The 20,309-nt window shown below is 43.8% G+C and overlaps 1 protein-coding gene and 1 long non-coding RNA gene across 9 annotated transcripts; one reads left to right on the plus strand and one right to left on the minus strand.

Annotated features, from left to right (window-relative positions):
- Nucleotides 1-612: 612 nt before the first annotated feature.
- On the minus strand, nucleotides 613-18,311 carry LOC111832859 (CMRF35-like molecule 8). 8 transcript variants are annotated; one of them, XR_011989883.1, is made up of 10 exons: nucleotides 17,629-18,310; nucleotides 14,966-15,292; nucleotides 14,534-14,857; nucleotides 14,041-14,236; nucleotides 13,803-13,888; nucleotides 13,576-13,652; nucleotides 11,804-11,872; nucleotides 11,531-11,591; nucleotides 9,703-9,897; nucleotides 613-7,928 (listed from the first exon to the last, which is right to left on the minus strand). XR_011989883.1 is itself a non-coding variant. In XM_072710618.1 (10 exons), the coding sequence occupies exons 1-9, from the start codon at nucleotides 17,675-17,677 to the stop codon at nucleotides 9,836-9,838; spliced, it is 1,248 nt and encodes a 415-aa protein (XP_072566719.1). In that variant the 5' UTR covers nucleotides 17,678-18,310; the 3' UTR covers nucleotides 613-7,928; nucleotides 9,789-9,835. The 8 variants fall into 8 exon arrangements, 4 of the variants coding, with proteins under 4 accessions (XP_072566719.1, XP_072566718.1, XP_072566721.1 ...); XM_072710618.1 differs by having other exon boundaries at nucleotides 9,789-9,897; nucleotides 11,804-11,869; XM_072710617.1 differs by having other exon boundaries at nucleotides 9,789-9,897.
- On the plus strand, nucleotides 5,208-11,716 carry LOC140588716 (uncharacterized). Its single transcript, XR_011989888.1, has 3 exons — nucleotides 5,208-5,296; nucleotides 11,115-11,428; nucleotides 11,520-11,716. It is a non-coding gene; the product is annotated as an uncharacterized lncRNA (long non-coding RNA).
- Nucleotides 18,312-20,309: the final 1,998 nt, after the last annotated feature.

Genomic DNA, 20,309 nt, shown 5'->3' on the forward strand with positions numbered 1-20,309 from the left:
GTCATTCATTGGGGGAAAAACAGCAGTTACCTAAACCACCTTAGCCGCGTTACCCAGCCAAACGGACCTCAAGTGGCAGCTTGTAGCCTGTACAAAAGCCTCGCCCGTCCCAGGCAACGGCGCTTGATCCAAGGTACCCTTTTCCAGCTTTTAGCTGCTTGCCTATCAATAACCAGGCAACCTTCCTATCTAGCCACTGTTTCGCCGCCAAACTTACACCAAGCACAAACGCTTTCCGCACCGCATGAATGTCCTTTAAAGGAGGGAGCCGGAAACTGCGAACCCTGTGACTGCCCCCACTATGTCATGCCGCGTCACCTGGGTGTAGCCCGGTATCCTTCCGCCCCAACACTGCCGGAAACCACTCCCACCTGTCACATATTATTCATCAGTCATTATCCATTAATCACTTGAAAACACATCACAATCGATGAGTTGGGCTCCCCTGATATAGGTAGACAAAACGATGGTTATGTGTGCATGAGAAAAGTGCATTAACACATGGGGTAGGCAAGATGTGTTTTTCCCTGGACCGACCCGATTTGCATATTCAGCAGCGAAAGTGAACATTTGTTATGCTGTTTCAGATTTTTTCCACTGTTTTTGCTGAGCTAAAACATGTATCCCCCAAAACGTGCCCCGCCTGCCCCCCCCTCCAAAAAAAAACAACATTATTACCAGCCACCACTGTTAGGTACACCTTTCTAATATGAAGCTGGGGCTCCTTTTTCCTTCAGAACTGCCTTAATACCTTGGCCGATGTTGACGTAAATGCATCATGCAGTTACTGAGATGTGAATGATGTGAATCTCCTGTTCCAGCACATCCCATAGCTGCTGGATTGGATCGAGATCTGGTAACTATGGAGGCCATTTGAGAACAGTGAAGTTATTGTCATGTTTAGGAATCAGCCTGAGATGATATGAGCTTTGTGACATGGTGTGTTATCCTCTTAGAAGTAGCTATTACAAGCTGGGTACACTCTGGTCACAAAGGGATGGACATGGTCAGCAACAATACTCAGGTAGACTGTGGCATCTAAATGATGTTCAATTGGTACAACAACATTAGTAAGTATCAAGTAAAAACAGTCAGTGATGACACTGAACAATAAATGATGCCAAGCAATAACGCAGGCAAATGAAAAATACAAAATATAATGTATTAAATAGAAATTTAATTAAAATCAATTTTGGGTATTCTTACTCTAAACAAAGACACAATCCTGAAAACATAAAGTGGTATATTTAAGCACTGATCATCTTCTATCATCCTTTCTGGTGAACTTGTGAATATTGCGTAATAGTGAATGTTTCTGTCTTACCTGGCAGCCTAATGAAGAAGACGTGGAGGAGGAAGAGGAGAGGAACCATGACTGAGTCGGTCAGAGACCCCAGCCCTCTGAAGACTGGCTCTCTCTTCCTGGTCTGCTCTGATACCACTGATAACCTTCAATGTCTCTGTTCTCAGAAGAAAAATTGTGCAACACATGCGCACAGTAACACGCTGCAAATGCAGAGACACTGTGTGATGTCACATGTTCTGTTAAAATAGTCACTGCATATGATTAAAGAGAGAGGGTCACTGTATAACAAAACATGAAAAGGGGAAGGAAGTTACAGGGTTCTTGCAGGTTTCAGTAAGTTAAATTTAAGACCTTTTTAAGACCTTTTAAGACCATTATGAGTAAAATTTAAGACCAACACGATGCATTAATAGAAACATTCGAATGATACCAGAAATTCTCATATTTTATGTCACTCATATCCTTAGCCCAACATCCACATATCATATGTGTTTACAAAGTGCGTTTTAATAAGTTCACATGTCTTTAAAGCATGTGGGAGTGGTATTTTAAGGCTTAAACTATAAAAAAAAAAGTTTATGTATATGGTCTTTCTATATCGCGGATTTTCACCTATCGCAGACCCATCAGCAATAGGTGAAAATCCGCAATATAGAAAGACCATATATGTTACACACGTTACGATGGAACCATTGATTGGCATGTAACAAGTTGGCTTTATTCTGTAATCAGTACTAATCACAGAAAATAGCAGTTACTAATAATGGCTATAGGCCGTGCTGACTGCTGTACGCAACTTGCGCTCGAACTGAGCTGCTTCTAAGACTCGCAAAGTCAGCCTGTCTCTCATGCGCCACTACTGGCGTAAATCGGTATAGCACCAGAGGTTACTGTTAAGTTAACGCAAGTTAATGTGAGGGAGTGCCACACAGCAAAAATAATGAAAACACCAGTAATAAACCGAACAGTTGTTGGGGGTGCCTTTTTATGATCAAATAGTCCTAGGTGCCACATATACATAAACTAGAATTGCAATTCTTTGTTATTAATAGTCGTATATATCAGAACTGTAATACGTAATACACCTTACATATGCCATGAAGTACCTAACTGTGTTTACAGTTTTTCTCGATTGCTTAGACACATTTCTTGAAACTATGCCTCGTATTCTCAAAACAGTAAACACAAATCCATAACGTCTCACCCAAATTCCCAAACATCGTATTTTCAGGTCAAAATGAAGCTCTACACTCAAAACCATTCACTGTTGCTGAAAAACCAAACTTTGCCCACAGACATCACACACACACACACACTACAACATAGTCTTACACATTGGTGCAATAAATTAAAAACAATATTTCCAAAACTGGCAAGTTATGTTGCTAGTGGCTCTTCCCCTCAAAAACCTTTTCACATGATGAACACAAAAGACGCAACCAATGTATATGCAGTGGCACATTTTTATTCATGTACTATATAGTACAACACACACCAAAAACATTATTCCACCTCAGCATCCTGTCTTTGGTCTGGGTCATGCCATAAAGTCTCATCAACATCACAGGCTATATCAGCCCTAGTCAGGCAGCGGGGGAAGAAACCCCTTGCATGCCTGATCCACCCCTGGCAAGCCTCAGCTGTAATGTCAGAACAGGCCTCCTCCATAGCCTGGAGGAGGTGAATACGGATGTAGGGTCTCGGTCATAGACCTTCCACGGCCATGCTGAGAGAAACTCTTCTATGGGGTTTAGGAAGGGAGAATATGCTGGCAAAAAGATATTTTTGAATCTTGGGTTATTCGTGAATTACAGCAGTCCTGTGGAAACTGACATTGTCCCAAATGACACCGTAGCATGCTGTGGAAACCACTTGTCTCCCTTGCCCTTGCCCTTCCTCTTCCTCATCCATCTCCTCTTCTGTGTCCCCTTCCTCTACCTTCAGGTCTTTGTAGATCCATTTTTCCAATACAAGTGAACTGACACATGCCCCTTTTATCTAACAAGTGAAGGTTCTGATTGGTGTGTGAACAATTCTGATTGGCTGTGTTTTCCTCTGGATTATTGTGTGCTAACTGGGTTCAAGCTGTGCTGACTTGAGTGAACAATATTGACTGAAGTACAATACATACTTTCAATCAGCAAATGGTTTAGGCAGTGAGAATTGAAGGGATTTGTGTGTAGAGTTTTGCTCTAACAGTTCAACAAATCGGAATCATGTGTCAAAACAGGGGAATAGCCTAACTGTCTGATTTTTAGCTGTATGTTTACTGAGTCACGCCTTTCGGCGGAGAAGCAGCACAGACGCCGTGAGATCGGGTGAATGAGGGTTTATTAGAAGGGAGACAAAACAGGAACATCGATGAAGCGCAAGACGGACGTTAATGACCGGACTAGGGAAACATACCTAAGGCAGACCTAAATACATTAGACTAATGAAAACAACTAGAAACAGCTGATAAACACGGGAAATCCACACGGGGTTAACGAGGGGGCGTGGCACATGGGAGGAGCGGAAGGACATACTGCACTTTTAATCAAATTTTTTAGATTTTCTAAGCAATTTTTATTCAAATAAGTCTTTTTTCAACTCTATTTTGCTTTTTTTGTCTTGGTTTAACTTTTTAAAACCTTGTTTTTATAAAGCACATTAAATAACCCCTGTGTATGATAATAAAAACTTGCCTTGCCTTACCATAAAGAGACCGAGAAACGTTCTCCTCAAGACCAGAAGAACAACTAAAAACTATATGCTGGAAACTAAGACATTCACATGGTAACTCCATGAAAAGCTCTGTAAAAGTAGAAATGTGTTTACTTTATGATAAGATAACATGAACCAACTGGGTAGTAGTTGCCTTTTAACTGAAAAAATTCACTCCAGTCATCAGAGAAAAAAGTTACTAATGCACTACATCAAAACATTTACATTGTAATAATGTATGGCATAAAATAAACTTGTAACTAAATCATTCAGTAATACAAATAATTAGAGATGCTCCGATCAGCATTTTTGGGGCCGATCACCGATCACGATCTGCCAATTGCCGATCACAGAATGGCAGGGGAAAGGGAATCTTTTATCTATAATCTAGCAGAGTTTGCACCATTTGCAGAAATGAAACTAACTCTAAATTAACTATATTGAGAAAAAAAAAACTGTAGAAATAGGCTAGTCAAGATCTTGAAGAATCAAGCGCTTGACACTTGGCGCCCCACACTGAAGGAGGGGCAGTGACACTTTGGTCAGCACTGTTGCCTGACACCTCCAGGGTCAACACATGAAATGTTCCCCGAGAGCAGAGTGGTTTACTTTCTCATACTCGGCATATTCAGTTGTATGGCGTGTTCTAAGATGCCTAATCATGTTAGTGGTGTTAAAATGCCGTTGCTTGCTTCCACCTCGAGGGATTTCATCACGACATACATTGCAAACGGCTAACTTTACGTCTTTATCGGACACTTTGAAAAACTTCCAGACGGGAGAACTCATGTTGCCACTAGTAAGCTCCGCTCTGCTGTTGTTTACCTGTGCGCCGTGCATGCACGTGTGAAAAAGTCGCGCGAGTAATTTACGTCAAGTGATCGGCTTTTTTCATAGGCGCTTTTGGGGTTCGCCGATCAAGCTATTTTTAGCCAATATTGGCCGATCATGATCGGTGGCCGATCAATCGGAGCATCACTACAAATAATAAAACAACATACGGTTCACATTGGCCTCAAGAACTAAGTTATCAGTAGCACTTGATTCCCCTGCACTTCCTGTTGTGGCTGAGTGTGCACCTGACGTCAGTGGCTGAAAGTGCACGTTTTGCAGCCAGACCCTTCTCAAACTGTTTGTTTGTCTAGCTGCAGTGATCACGCAATGGGATTTGTAGTTTTATTACCACGCAGACACCGGTGCAGACCAGAAAACACAACCAACGGATTAGTTTTACAGCGTTTTACTATTTTATTTTCTGCGGACAACGCTTTTTGGGAATGAACGGAGGTAAGAATTTTAAGACTTGGGTAAATTAAATTTTAAGACCTAGGATGAAAATCTGGGCATTTTTAAGACATTTTCAGGCCTTAAATTTAACTTTCAGAATTTTAGACTTTTTAAGACCCCGCAGGAACCCTGTTTGTTGAAGGTGAAGGTTTTAAACGTTTAATGAATTATGTTGAACCTCACTATACTGTCCCATCGCGCAAAACGGCCACTGCAAGGATTGATGCTCTATACGAAAAATGCGCTTGTTCACTAAAAGACAGTCTGTCGATGCCAGCGCGGGTGGCAATAACTACAGACTCGTGGACTTCGCTAACCACCGAATCGTATATGACGCTAACCTGTCATTACATAAATGAATGGAAAATTCACAGCGCAGTATTAGAGATGCGAGGTTTCGAGGAAAGACACACAACTGTGAGCATTGGCAACTACCTGAAAGATGCAACAGAAAAGTCGCTGTTAAGCTCTGAAAAAGTAATGGCATGTGTGCACGACAACGCTGCTAACATGGTTCTGGCAAATCAAAGTCTTTGGGAATCAGTGCCCTGTTTCGCACACACCCTGCAGCTTGCAATCAATGAGGGCTTCAATGTTGCAACTGTAAAAAATGTAATAGCTGCAAGTAGCCGCTTGGTATCACATTTTCACCACAGCACAGTAGCTACAGCCGCGCTAAGGCAGAAACAACAAGAACAAAATATACCCGACCATAAGCTTATTCAGCATTGTCGCACGCGGTGGGATTCGGGGTGTGACATGTTCGAACGCCTTTTGGAACAGAGGTGGGCTGTGTGTGCTGTTCTGTCCGATCGCAATGTTACAAAACTTGCAGATGCGGGGACACTTGACCTAAAAGATGAGCACTGGGAGACTGTGGAAGAACTGACACCTGTTCTCAAGTCTCTTAAGTGTGCCACAACTACAATGTGCAGTGAGACCCATGTTTCCAGTTCAATGGTCTATCCGATCACACACAGTCTCATCACTAGACATTTAAACACACAGAGGAGTGAGTCTCCTAGAGTGTCTGAATTTTAAAATGCCGTAGCCGAATCTCTGAAACGGCGCATAGTCGTGAGAAAGTGTATCTGCCTCTGATTGCAGCGGCTTTGGATCCAAGACGCAAACATCTCAAGTTTCTTGAGACAGAGCTTCGGGAGAGAGTAAAAGAGAATCTGAAGCAGCTTTGCGAGACAATCCCAAATCCTGTCAGACCCATACAAAGTAAGCCCGACTCAGCAACGGCGCTCGACACTCTTTTCGGCGAGGACTACGGCATGAGTGATGTTTCTCCACGACACCGAAATCGAAAGCTACTTCAGGGAGCCATGCATCTTTGTAAACCAGGATCCTTTATTGTGGTGGAAAGTAAATGAGTCTCGATTTGCAAAGCTAAGCACCCTTGCCCAGTGGTACCTGGCTGTTCCTGCAACTTCTGTGCCTGCTGAGCACGTTTTTTCCACCGCTGGTCTAATTGTAAATAGACTCCGCACTCGGCTTTCATCTGAGCACGTAGACCGACTGATCTTTTTGAATAAAAATATGTCGTCCTTATGTTAATTTTTCTTAGCCATGCATGGTAAACTATTCAGGCTGTTTTTGTTTTAAGTTTAAGTAGCATAGTTAAATTATGCCGGCTTTAAATTTACCTTTACCGACTGATCATTTTGAAAGAAAAGTTATGTTACCTAATCTTTAAGTTTTATAGCTGTGGTAAAAATATTAAGGCTATTTTTATTTTAAGTTTACACAGCCAAATTATGCTGGCTTTAATTTTTGTTAGGCTATGGGCTACTTAACAGTCGTTTGAACTTATATTAAACTTTATTTTTGCGAACCTTTAACAAAAAAAAGGGGGGGGGGGGGGGTTGCGGGGCTTCAGTTGCCGTTGTTTTAAAGTAACAGGAGAAGCGCATCCACTATTTTGATTGGCACGTAGTTCAAGCTCACATGCATTTTGTCTAAATAAATACAATTTGTAATATAACATTTACATATTTATGTATCTAGGCTATGTGATTAATTTGATATACAATGCGTCATGTAGAAAAAGCGCTTCAGCTTCGCCTCATGCTGTTATATCTTTTAAATGTTTACTGTATACTGTGACGCAAACGCCCCGCCCCTTGCTTAAACTCCACCCCGATTAATCGAGTACTTGTTTCTCAAACCTGTGGATTACTCGAAATGAAATATGATCAAAAATACCCATCCCTGCCGGAGAACATTTAAAACTGGATTTGAAAAAGCACTTCTTTACACAGTGTGTAGTTGGAGTATGGAATAGTCTTCCTGTTAGTGTAGTGCAAGCTAAAACCCTGAGTTCCTTTAAATCAGACTTAGATAAGGTTTGAATAGCTTTAAAACTATTAGTTGAATTCTCCCCAGACAAGCTTGATAGGCCTTTTTAATTGCTTCCCCACACTGGTGAGAGTGGGACATGGGAGCATCAACATACACACCACGGTCTTTATCATAATCAACTTCCTGTATTTCAGTGGAACCCATAAAATATCTGCAGTCATTTGGAAACTTCTTATGGTCTTATGTTCTTGACAGTTTGCATACTTTAAATGGTCCATCAGTCTGGAATGTCATTATCTCTGCCTCCCAAACCCATCAGTGAGACCTGTAATTAAAGAGACAATAAAAGCCTTTTACAGTTTGTTACATGCAATGGATAAAGTAAATGGAATGTTACAAAATAAGTGAGTAAATTAATAAATTAACAATAGAACATAAGTAAATAAACTGAATGTTATTAATGTTATGGCATGGCTCAGTAACATTATCTTCCTGCTCTCTCTCTCTCACACCCCTGATATCCATGTACTTCCTCTTCTGTATCTCTTCTGCCACAGAGAATAAAAGACGTGCAGCACATGCACACTGTAACATGCAGCCCTGTTCAGTATGAGCTCTATTTAAATAGACTGCAGCACGGCACGTTACTGTACGTCGCATGTGAGATTATTGTGGCTGCAGTCATGTCATGATAATGAAGTCTAGAGTACAGGAGCCATGACTGAGCATGTTAGAGACCCCAGCCCTCTGCAGACTGACTCTCTCTTCCTGGTCTCTTTCTGCTGCTCTGATATCACTGGTATCCATCAATTTCACATTCTGTCCCTCTGCTGCCACAGAGACATTACAGAGACATGCAAAAATTAACAAAAGGGGAACAAAATGACCTAAGAGAGACAAAAGGTCAGTGTGAAGCTAAGCTTAGTGCCTGGCCCTCTGACTGCAGCATTTCAGAAATGGCCGCCATGGTCAACATTCTGCACAAAATGTTCTCTGTGGTTTATTACAAACAACACAGTGATACACCCCCACTGACTGTGAATCCTGTGGGTGGAAACATCTTATTTATGGGGATCAAAGGAGGAAGGCAAGGCCTGAAGTTTTTTTTAGCAGGCCACAAACAAGCAGATAAAAAAAGAGAGTATAGCAAACTTGCACAGAGCAGAATATCAGCAATGGCTACTGAGAGTCCATCAGAACAGCAGCACAAAATCACACTCCACAGAAAACCTGAATTAGATCCATCAGTGACACTGCTAAGTGAAGTGAAGTAATTAACGAGGCGGAAATCTACATCTACACAGGAAACACAGGAAAAACATGCAAACTGCACCTCTAAACCTGGAGGTGCAAGAAAACAGCGGTACCCATTGAAAACACTCTACATTCAGCATACAAAAATAACTTTAGGTAGCATAATATAGCACAGATAACATAACAGGAGAAACACTGGAAAGTCTATTATTCATATATATCTCATAATAAATAACACGCAATCAAACATTCATGTAATTCCATGACAATTTTACATTACTGGTTTCAAGAATAATATATTACCATCTTCTGCATCAGCTTCAAAAGAGAAAAAAAAAGGCACAGGAAACAGACATTGGGTCACAGGAAGGACTACACTGTCCCACTAGTCCTGTTGCCATGGCGAGCCTCACCAAGCCTAACTGACTAATCTGTTTTAAAACAGAAATAAAATGCAAAAACAGAAACTTCCAAAAAGCAAAACTTCAATTTGCCACATGCAGAGTGCTATGTTGAAAGTTTAATTGAAGGAGGCTATCATAATTTTCAATCAAATGTGGGCGTTGCTAAAAAGTAACATGCCTTCATTCATTTTTCCCCGCTCCTAGCCTTCAGGTTTGCTGTATTGGTGAGACTGAATGCCAGAGATACTCTCCTTTCTCATTACCCATAATGCTTTGTGCATTCTCGGTTTTAATAACAGGAAGCATTAGCAAATAACATGCAATTCACTGTAGTTTAGTAACTGAAAGAAATATTAATTTTCCTCATACCAAGACAAACAAACAACTCAATCAGTTCCTTAGACAAAAAGGTCTGATAAAACTACACATTTTAAAAATCACCTAGGCTGCCTGGGGGGGATATCCGGCTTATCAGATGGGGAAGAACACAAATAACTACAAATGGCGTCGCCTTCGGATACACTTACTGTTTTCTGAGGGCATCACAGGCAACACACAGACTTAAAGAAGGACTTTAAGTGATCCGATTCTTCTTTGGCACCACAGCAGCGTAGGTCACATCAGAGGGGGGGCATTCTGAGGGGGGAAAACACACTTATGATGAGAGATCATGGTCTCAAAGGGGGTCTCACAGATGACTTTATGAACTCTAATAGAAATCCATCTGTCCCTGTCACAGAGCTGGTACATTGTTTCATCCTTCCATTCATTCTCCACCATTTATCCAGGTCGGGGTCACGGTGTCAGCCATCGCAAATGCACAGACCTGTTTCCCCAGTCACCTCCTGCAGCTCCACTGGGAGGACACAGATGTTCCCAGACCAGCCAAGAGGCTTAATCTTCCCAGCATGTCCTGGGTCTGCCTCAGGGTCTCCTCCCAGTTGGACATGTCCAAAGCACCTCCCCAGAATCACCCATGACCACAGACTTGTAGGTGCTGATCAGCATCCCGGCCGCTCCACAAAACACATGTAGACTAGTTGAGCAAACTCCCATGAACCCTCCGCTGGTCCAGTGTTCCATGACCAGGATGGAATCTGCATTGTTTCTCCTGGATCTGAGGTTCAACTACTGGATGGACACTCCTCTCCAGCACCCTGGCATAAGCCATTCCAGGCGGGCTGAAGTTGGAATACACCCTTCATTTTCCCTTTCTTAAATATTGGGACCACCACCCCAGTCTACCAATCCAGAGGCACTGTTTCCAGCTACAATGCAATATTGAAGAGGCATATCAGGCAAGAAAGTCCAGCAACATCCAGAGCCATCAAGAACTCACTCACTCCCACAGCCTTTTTTGACTTTGTCGCTGACCTCAGCCCTAGTGATGGGCGAGTCCTCGGACTCGGTCAGTGGGATTACGGAGGTGCTTAAAGTGCTCCTACCTGACTATATGCCTAGTTCAAGAATATTACATCCCTGCTGCAAATTCCTTGGGCAAAACCCTGCTTTCCCCTCCTTAGTTCCCTGGCGGTTTGTCAGTATCTCTTTGAAGCTGACCCAAAGTCATTTTCCACACCTCAACTTCTCTCTTCACCCAACCCAAAAAACCCCACACCTGTCTAACGCCTCACCTACAGCAACATTCAGAGCCCCTGCTTTCAGAGCCCATGCTGTGCACTGAGGTGAACCTGACTATACCTGGACAGTATCTTAAGCTCCTTTCCCACCAGATAAATTATGTTCCATGTCCCTACAGCCAGTATTAGTAACCGGGATCTGTCTGCCAAGGCCCCTGCCTTCGACTGCCACCTGATTCACTTTGCCATGGTCTCCTATGACTCCTGCTACAGGTGGAGGCCCCACCAGAGAACAGTCCTATGTGGCTCATTCAGGCTGTGCCCAGGCAGCCCCAGGGGTGAAGGCTTGGCCACCATGCATTGGCCAAAAGGCTCCTCCCCCAGGCCTGGCACCAGGACGGGGCCTTGGTTTCCCCGTTTCAGGTGAGGATTCCAGTTCCATGTTTATGTCCTTCATGAGGGTCATTGGGATCACACTGAGTCTGACCTCTCAGCTAGGACCTATTCACCTTTGGAGATCCTACCAGGGACAACTTCTCCTAACATCTCCTATACGATCACTGGGACACACAAACCCCTCCACTGTGGTAAGGTGGAGATTTATCATTTCATGTTTTACTTACATCCTAATAGATGGCTTTAGGTTATTGTAGTCTCATATTTGCTGTTGTTATACAGGTGAATCTTACCTTGCTTGTCCAGTAGATTGACTGAGCTGTACATCACTTCATCCCTGGGGTCTACAGAGGGCTGAAGAAGGATCAAACAATGTAAATGGGTATTGTAATAATGTACCATTAATGTTACACTGAGTAATTGTAGAAGGGACACACACTGTAAATGGGTAAGGTTCCCAATAAAATCTGGTTATAGAATGTGTCACATTATTCATACTACTTGCATGACTGATGTAATCAAAAATCATTTGATTTAACTAAAGGGAAACATTTTACTCAACTCACACTTTGGGCTGAAGGTTTCTTAAAGACCATGGTGTTGTAAACCAGCTCATCTCCAGGCTCTGTGTTCTGCTGAGATGAAACAACCACATATCAGCATTTAGCCTTTTCCTAATATTTATAATTACAAACTGATTTTTAATGCATTTCCACTGGGAGCGGTTGCCATTCTTGTTTGCAGGGCAAAGGAGTAGCGGTAAACAGAGTTCTATGGGTTAACACAAACTCATCAGCGAGAGTAGCTGCTTCCGCAAGGGACGTAGCCTTCTGTTAATTCAGATATAACACGGTCGGGTACACAGTTTTTAAACTCTTCAAGCAAAAGCAGCTCCTTGAGCTGGTCGAAATCAGTCATACCGCTAGCAGTGCACCACTTACCAAAGACGAGTGACTTCTCCCGAACGAGTTCCACGTGGGTTTGAGAGGCGGATTTACAAAGCTTCCGGAAGTTTTGCCGGAATCAAGGCTCTGTTCCAAACCAAGAAAGGAACAAACTTCCTGAGCTTTCCCTACGAGTTTGCACTGCAGCAGAAGCGACCAAAGGTGCCTGCGCCAATTCAGAGAATGGTCGCGATGCGCTCAAAGATTTTTCTCTAAATATACGAGTCCAATACGGCGACTCACATCAAATCCAATATTCCCCCTCTCAGGGGACCAGGGTGGAACTGTCGGAGAATGAGTGCGAGGATGCGAAGCATCATCCGGCGGGCTAGCATCTCCAAGGGGCGAGCTAACCTTGCGCGGCTGAGGTATGGGCTGTAGCTGGCCCACCCGCGCCTTTTGCAGGGCAGCATCCCGACCGCTTCCATCTCCAAAGCCCTTATCAGAAGGAGTTGGGCTTGGCACTCCTGCCTCTTAATTTCCAACTCAAGTTCCCTAAGCCGAATTCTAAGGAGGGTTGTCCTCCTTGGGCGACCCGGGATCCCTGGCATGCATGCGCGGCCGGGACACCGGGCCTCCGGCTTCCGCCGTCGTAGGCGACCGGGTCGGGCAAGGTACAACACCTGAGAGATCACCAGGCTCCGGCAGGATTCCCTGCGTGACCAATTCGTCCGGCAGTACCAGTTTAACCTCCCGCTTTGAGGCACCGGCAGGGATCACCACATTAAAAATAAACCCGCGATGGCTACCAGATCAGTCTTCCTGCAATTATCAAACTGCTCCTGTGTGGGGCACAGGGTAAACTCAAGCAAGTCGAACGTAGCTATGCTAATCCCAATTACAAAGACTTTCCCCACCACAGTTAATCTGCCAAACAAACCTAACATCTAACATACACACAGAATACATAGAGCAAAGCGTCAGAATCCGAGGGGCGCGCGAAGACGTAAAACAAGAACCGGGCGAGCGATCGAAACCAAATAGCAAACAAACCAAGGCAAAGGTACAGTCAGGGGCAGGGCAAAGCGAAGAATCAGAAAACCAAAAACCATTATACACAATAAAGCAATAAAACAAAGCAAACCAATAACACCAAAGGAAATGACCAGAGCTCCCGAGGTGTTTTGCTGTGAGGCTTTTCACTTCGGACAGAAGGAAGTGACAGACGGTCTTGCAGTGAGTCGTGGGCGGGATCCTGACGGGGAGGCGGAGCAAAGATCGAACGGAGGGCTTGCTGCAGGCGACGAGACCCGTGGGCGGAGCTGAGCTTGCAGCGGCGCGTAACACTTCATAGAGTGTGTCCATATTTTGTAACATTCCCAAACTAATGTGAGACTTACAATGGGGCATTAATGGAACAAACACACAGAGCAGATGCAGAAATGAACACTTACAGGGCGGCTGGGTCTGTTTCTGCTACTAATCAGCGTTTCTGCAGAGACATGATGGTAACGCTGACCTTCATTCACATCTGTGTTGATAAATACAAGCTTTGAGAACTAAAAGTGTTATATGATTAATAAAATTATTAATCAAAAAGAAAATAACCGATAATCAAATAATGTGGTTCAAATTCTGGATAACTGGTTTAATTACGTTAAATATACTGTATTTTACTTACTAGATCTTCTTTGCAGAATCCAGATAACCATGATAGCTGCCACCAGCAAAAGAAGCAGCACCAACATCAGCAGAAGGAGCATCTGACTGGAGAAGCACAAGTGAAGGAAAGTGAAGGTTTAAGACATGCAGAGGTTTTATGCAGGATCAATAACAGGTCTTTATTTATCAGACTTTGAATCTTGAATGTACAGATGTTAATTGAGTTTACAGAGAAATAAATAGGTTTGGCAGTTTACCTTGGTGACTGTATGGTGTTCAGATTCTCATTTGTGGTGGAAGTCAAGGAACCAGAGGGACATGTGGTCCCAGCCCATCCTGTTGGGTGTTTTGTTTCTGAAGTTAAACCGTCTCTCAGCTGTGTAGCTGAAGTAAAACTTTCTGTCTGCTGTAAAGCTGTAGTCAGCACTCCCTGTTTGGGTAAAACTTCCATTGCTGTGGAAGACCAGGTCAAAACAACAGTCAAAGCATTTTAAATAACTTAAATCATACTTACACAATTTCATAATATACATGCTTAAAAATGAATCTACAATGAGTTACAATACTCAAAGTATAATAGGCCATAGGATGTCACTAGTGAGAATTTAACTATGTAACCATAACCATGTCGTAGGCAGTCTATCCATAGTACATAATGTAATGATCATTAACAGGCTGTGTCTGTTTAACGTGTAGAGGAGTTAATATAATCTGCAGTGCTGTGATCTGCAGCCTAATATAACAATTCACCTTCCATGACAATCAGCTGTAGATAGACACCATCATCTACTGCACCGTGAATATCCACAGCACACCAGTAAGTGTCAGAGTCCGTTTCCTGCAGGTTCCTCATGGTTACATTAAAGACCAGGTGGGTGGGGTCATCACTGATTGACACTTTCCCTGCTGGCTGATTGGAGTCAGAACGTGCCAATGTGGAGCAGGAATTCCAGTTAGACCCTCTACACCAGTACTTCACATGGTGTTTATACTTCTGATCATAGTAACATGTGATGGTGACAGATCCTCCTCTCTCTGCAGATACCCAGCTCACAGTCCTCACACTCCGAGCATCTGTGTGAATAAGATAGAAATTAAGTACTTAAGTGCTTATTTTAGTATTCAAAAAACTGTACATTCCAATCTACTGATATTAGTGTGAAATTTGTTAAAACATCTTACCTTTAACCTCTATTATCAGATCCTGAGAGTCATCCATCTTACCAATTCCACCAATCTCTACAGCACACCAGTAGATACCAGCGTCACTTGTCTTCAGGTTCCTCATGATCACATGGAAAACTAGCTGGGCAGGACTATCAGTGATTGACACTTTACTGGAGCTCTGTGGTGAGTCTGTGCGTGCCATGATTGTACAGGAGGACCATAATTGCCCTCTACACCAGTATTTCACATGGTCTTTATACTTCTGATCATAGAAACATGGGATGGTGAGAGATTCTCCACTCTCTGTAGTTAAATGCTTGAATGTCCTCACACTGTCACCACCTGCAGGGACATCATGGAAATCAGTGTTTACCAACTGGTTGATCTTTGTGGGCTCCTCAAATTATTCTCTTTGAAACAGTCGCTCACAGTGTAAAATTGACACCACTGATGTAAATGGTGCACTGTCATTCACAGCCACTGGCACAGGGTCAGTGTCATGGGGGAGCATATGCAGGTAATGCCCCCCCTCCTCAAATGCCACCCACCAAGGTACATTGACTATTCTGTTATTTTTCAATGAAATCATTCATCCTAAAGCAAATAAGCTGCAGGGCCTCTGCTTGCCTGTCCGCTGGCCGGTCAGTGCTCACAGGGCAGCTCTGGAGCAGCACTGGAGAAACAGGGAGTCACTGTAATTCCCATTACTCCCAGAGAAACCCTCTAGGGGGCGCCACTCCCCCAAAGTAAATCTCAGAAAAAAGGCTGTACTGACACAATAGGGGATATGAGCATATTCTGCAGGAAAAATACTGAGCTTGAGCTTTTTTAATGGAGCAGGGAGGTAACAATAAGCTTACAGAACAGAAGGTGACTGAAAGATACGATAACATTGTTATAGTCGTTTACCTGTAACAAAATGTTTCTAAATCAGTGGGCTGTTTAGATTCATCAATGAAATTAATCATGAGGGCACTAGCCTGTCCCCACTGATTGACAACTGTTTTTACTGCCACCACCCACTTACAACCCCCACCCCCATGTGCCCCCCTGTGAAAATCTTCAGCCCGTCAACCTCCTCTCGGCATATGATACACTGTTATTGTAAATGCAGTAAATGATGAAGTTCAGTGTGTGAGTGAACTCAAGTCAGCAGCTATGGTATAGATACACTTACTGGGCAACTTTATTAGGTACACCTTGCTAATACTGGGTTGGTCCCCATTTTGCCTTCAGAACTGCCTTAATTCTTTGTTGCACAAAATCAACAAGGTAATTCCTCAGAGACTTTGGTCCTTGTTGACAAGATCATGATTTGTGGGACCTTCACGATGTGAATCTTTTGTTCCACCACACCTCGTAGTTGCTCTATTGTATCGAAATCTGGTAACTATGGAGGCCATTTGAGGACAGTGAAGTTATTGTCATGTTTAGGAATCAGCCTGAGATGATACGAGCTTTGTGACATGGTGTGTAATCCTCTTAGAAGTAGCTATTACAAGCTGGGTACACTATGATCACAAAGGGATGGACATGGTCAGCAACAAAACTCAGGTAGACTGTGGCATCTAAATGATGTTCAGTTGGTACTAAGGGGCTCAATCTGTGCCACGAAAATATCCCCCACACCATCAGACCACCACCACCAGCTTTAATTGTACAATTATACAAGGCAAGATGGATCCATCCTTTCATGTTGCTTACAGCAAATTCTGACTCTACCATCTGCCCATCCAAAATTTCTAATTGCCCCAGCCTGAGCAGTCTAGATCCAGGCCTGATCTAAAACACTGTTCAGTTGGTACTAATCTACTAATCTATGACACAAAAATTTCCTTTACACCATTAGACCACTGGCAGTCTTAACTGGATTCTGTAACCATGGTGTTCATGCCAAATTTTGACTATCATCTGAATGTCATAGCAGAAACCGAGACTCATTCAACCAGCAAAATTGTTCCAATGTTCTATTTTGGTGAGTCCGTGTCCACTGTAGTCTCTGTTTCCTGTTCTTAGTTCTCAGGAGTGGCACCCGGTGTTTTCTGATCCTCTAGCTGATCTGCTTCAAGGTTTCTGTTGTGCATTCAGAGATGCTCTTCTTCATACCTTGTTTGTAATGGGTGGTTATTTCATTTATTGTTGCCTTTCTAACATCTTGAACCAGTCTGGCCATTATCTTCTATAGTCTGCCATCAACATGGCATTTTCACCCAGAGAACCGCCGCTTACTGGATATTTTTTCTTTTTTGGCAAATAGCACATTACAGACATATGTGCTGTCAATATGTCAACTAGCATAAGTGCAGCTAGGCTGAGCTTCCAATAAATGCACAGATACAAATGTCAGCTGTATTGGATCAGGAGCTACACAGCAACCATACTTCTACACAACAACGTCTATCAAAGCAACTTATTACATAACAGCAACACTACTAAGTATCAAGTAATAACAGCCAGCAATGATATTGAACAATGAATGATGCCAAGCAAGAACAGGGAAATAAAAAATATAAAATGTGATACATTAAATGGAAATTTAATTTATATTAATGTTCTCTATTGTTTCTCTAAACAAAGACACCAACCTGAAAATATAAACTGATATACATTGTTCCTCTTTTATGGTCCTTTCTGGTGAATTTGTGAATATTGCGTAATAGTGAATGTTTCTGTCTTACCTGGCAGCCTAATGAAGAAGACGTGGAGGAGGAAGAGGAGAGGAGCCATGACTGAGTCTGTCAGAGACCCCAGCCCTCTGAAGACTGGCTCTCTCTTCCTGGTCCACTCTGATACCACTGATATCCTTTAATGTCTCTGTTCTCAGAAGAAAAAAGGTGCAACACATGCGCACAGTAACACGCAGCAAATGTGCAGACAGTGTGTGATGTGACATGTTCGGTTAAAATAGTCACTGCATGCGATTGAAGTGTCTCTGGGGAGGGTCACTGTGTAACTAAACATGAAAAGGGGAAGGAAATTACCTCAGTGATGCAGTATGTCAGAAATGGCCACCATCTTATCACACAACAGGACTTCTGTGGATTATCGTGAACTACGTAGAGAAATTGAACCTACCAGACTATGTCCCATCACTGGAAACATCTGGAACATGGGGGATGGACATCAGGAGCAAGACAAGTACTGTGGCAGCAGGCAGGCCGCAAACAAGCAAATAATAGCAAAGTACAGCAGCCTCATGTAGAACAGAAGATCAGCAATGGCCACCGAGAGTCCATCAGAACAGCAGAACAAAAGCACATTTTACAAGGAAAACCTGAATTAGATCCATCAATCACGCTGCTCCACTCACAGAAACCCCATGCAAACAATGAAGGTTGGCTCACATGAGAAGGTCTCTCTACCTCAGTATTCACATAATAACCTGCTGACTGTCTGTGGGAGGAGCCGCCATCCTATATGGTGGGAGGAGGTTCTAGACGACTGGGAGGCACAGAAAGCAGAGAATCAGGCAGAGAACGGGGACCAATGCTGGATCCAATATGGAGTGAATGGGGAATGAAGCAGGAGAGGGTGGATCCAGAGACAGTAACGAGGGTGAGGGGAGGGGGGAGGAGTCCAGGCAACAATGAAGTATTTAGAGGCGACAGAACCACAGTGAGTAACCAGAAGCAGAAACCAGGACATATCAAGAGGTCTCATACCAAGAGAGACAGAGCAACATCAAAAGGACAAAAGCAAGAAACAGGGTCTAGGACAGAGATTTAAGGGTATCTGTCATTCCTATGCATCAACACATTGTGCAACGTAAAGGAATGAAATGTTTCCCCAGTGTGTAGTACAAATGAAGAAACCAGTTTCCCCCAAGGAGCATCTTATCACACCCTGCCAGGCGGGGCCAGCTAATTGAGTAGATACAAGGAATGGCATAAAAATTTATATATTATATATACATACTGTACATACACTCACCTAAAGGATTATTAGGAACACCTGTTCAATTTCTCATTAATGCAATTATCTAATCAACCAATTACATGGCAGTTGCTTCAATGCATTTAGGGGTGTGGTCCTGGTCAAGACAATCTCCTGAACTCCAAACTGAATGTCAGAATGGGAAAGAAAGGTGATTTAAGCAATTTTGAGCGTGGCATGGTTGTTGGTGCCAGACGGGCCAGTCTGAGTATTTCACAATCTGCTCAGTTACTGGGATTTTCACGCACAACCATTTCTAGGGTTTACAAAGAATGGTGTGCAAAGGGAAAAACATCCAGTATGCGGCAGTCCTGATGGGCGAAAATGCCTTGTTGATGCTAGAGGTCAGAGGAGAATGGGCCGACTGATTCAAGCTGATCGAAGAGCAACTTTGACTGAAATAACCACTTGTTACAGCCGAGGTATGCAGCAAAGCATTTGTGAAGCCACAACACGCACAACCTTGAGGCGGATGGGCTACAACAGCAGAAGACCCCACCGGGTACCACTCATCTCCACTACAAATAGGAAAAAGAGGCTACAATTTGCACGAGCTCACCAAAATTGGACAGTTGAAGACTGGAAAAATGTTGCCTGGTCTGATGAGTCTCGATTTCTGTTGAGACATTCAAATGGTAGAGTCAGAATTTGGTGTAAATAGAATGAGAACATGGATCCATCATGCCTTGTTACCACTGTGCAGGCTGGTGGTGGTGGTGTAATGGTGTGGGGGATGTTTTCTTGGCACACTTTAGGCCCCTTAGTGCCAATTGGGCATCGTTTAAATGCCATGGCCTACTCCCATCCCTTTATGACCACCATGTACCCATCCTCTGATGGCTACTTCCAGCAGGATAATGCACCATGTCACAAAGCTCGAATCATTTCAAATTGGTTTCTTGAACATGACAATGAGTTCACTGTACTAAAATGGCCCCCACAGTCACCAGGCTGGAGAGGGTTTTTTGGCACCTGGTGGATCTGGCAGGGTCGCCTGGGGTACCTAACCCAGGTTCCAGTGAGGCCGCAGCCGCCTCCGCCGCTCTGCCCGAGCCCTGCCCAGGGGAAGCCGCAGCCGCCTCAGCCTCTGCTTCTGCTCTGCCCCGGCCGCCCGCGCCTGGCCCACAGGGGACCGCCGCCTCTGCCCAGGGGGCCATGCCTTTTGACTTTGCCCCTGCATCTCCGCCCAAGACCGTCCTGGCCCCAAGCCCCAAATTCCAGACTCCTACCTCCACCCAAGCGGACCTTGCATGGCGCTGGTGGAGGTCCAGCAGAGGGTCAGGCCGGTTCTCTGTCTCCCGAAAGGGGAGACGGGGACACACCAGGCGGTCCAACTGCCCCGACCCAGGTCCCTGTCCAGTAGGCCCTAGTCCTGCAGCCACCTCCTCATCACCCTCCAGTTCCTGTTCTGTTCGCTCCTCATCGC

The sequence above is a fragment of the Paramormyrops kingsleyae genome, chromosome 4 (genome assembly GCF_048594095.1).
Source record: "Paramormyrops kingsleyae isolate MSU_618 chromosome 4, PKINGS_0.4, whole genome shotgun sequence".
Lineage (NCBI taxonomy): Eukaryota > Metazoa > Chordata > Actinopteri > Osteoglossiformes > Mormyridae > Paramormyrops > Paramormyrops kingsleyae.

Coding starts and splice junctions, on each gene's coding strand:
- LOC111832859 (XM_072710617.1), bottom strand. CDS start 17,677: ATGGCTCCTCTCCTCTTCCTCCTCCACGTCTTCTTCATTAGGCTGCCA. Junction 13,653..13,802: donor GATTCTGCAAAGAAGATCTA/GTAAGTAAAATA, acceptor TTATCAACACAG/ATGTGAATGAAGGTCAGCGT. Junction 9,898..11,530: donor CAATCTACTGGACAAGCAAG/GTAAGATTCACC, acceptor TTCCCCCCTCAG/AATGCCCCCCCTCTGATGTG.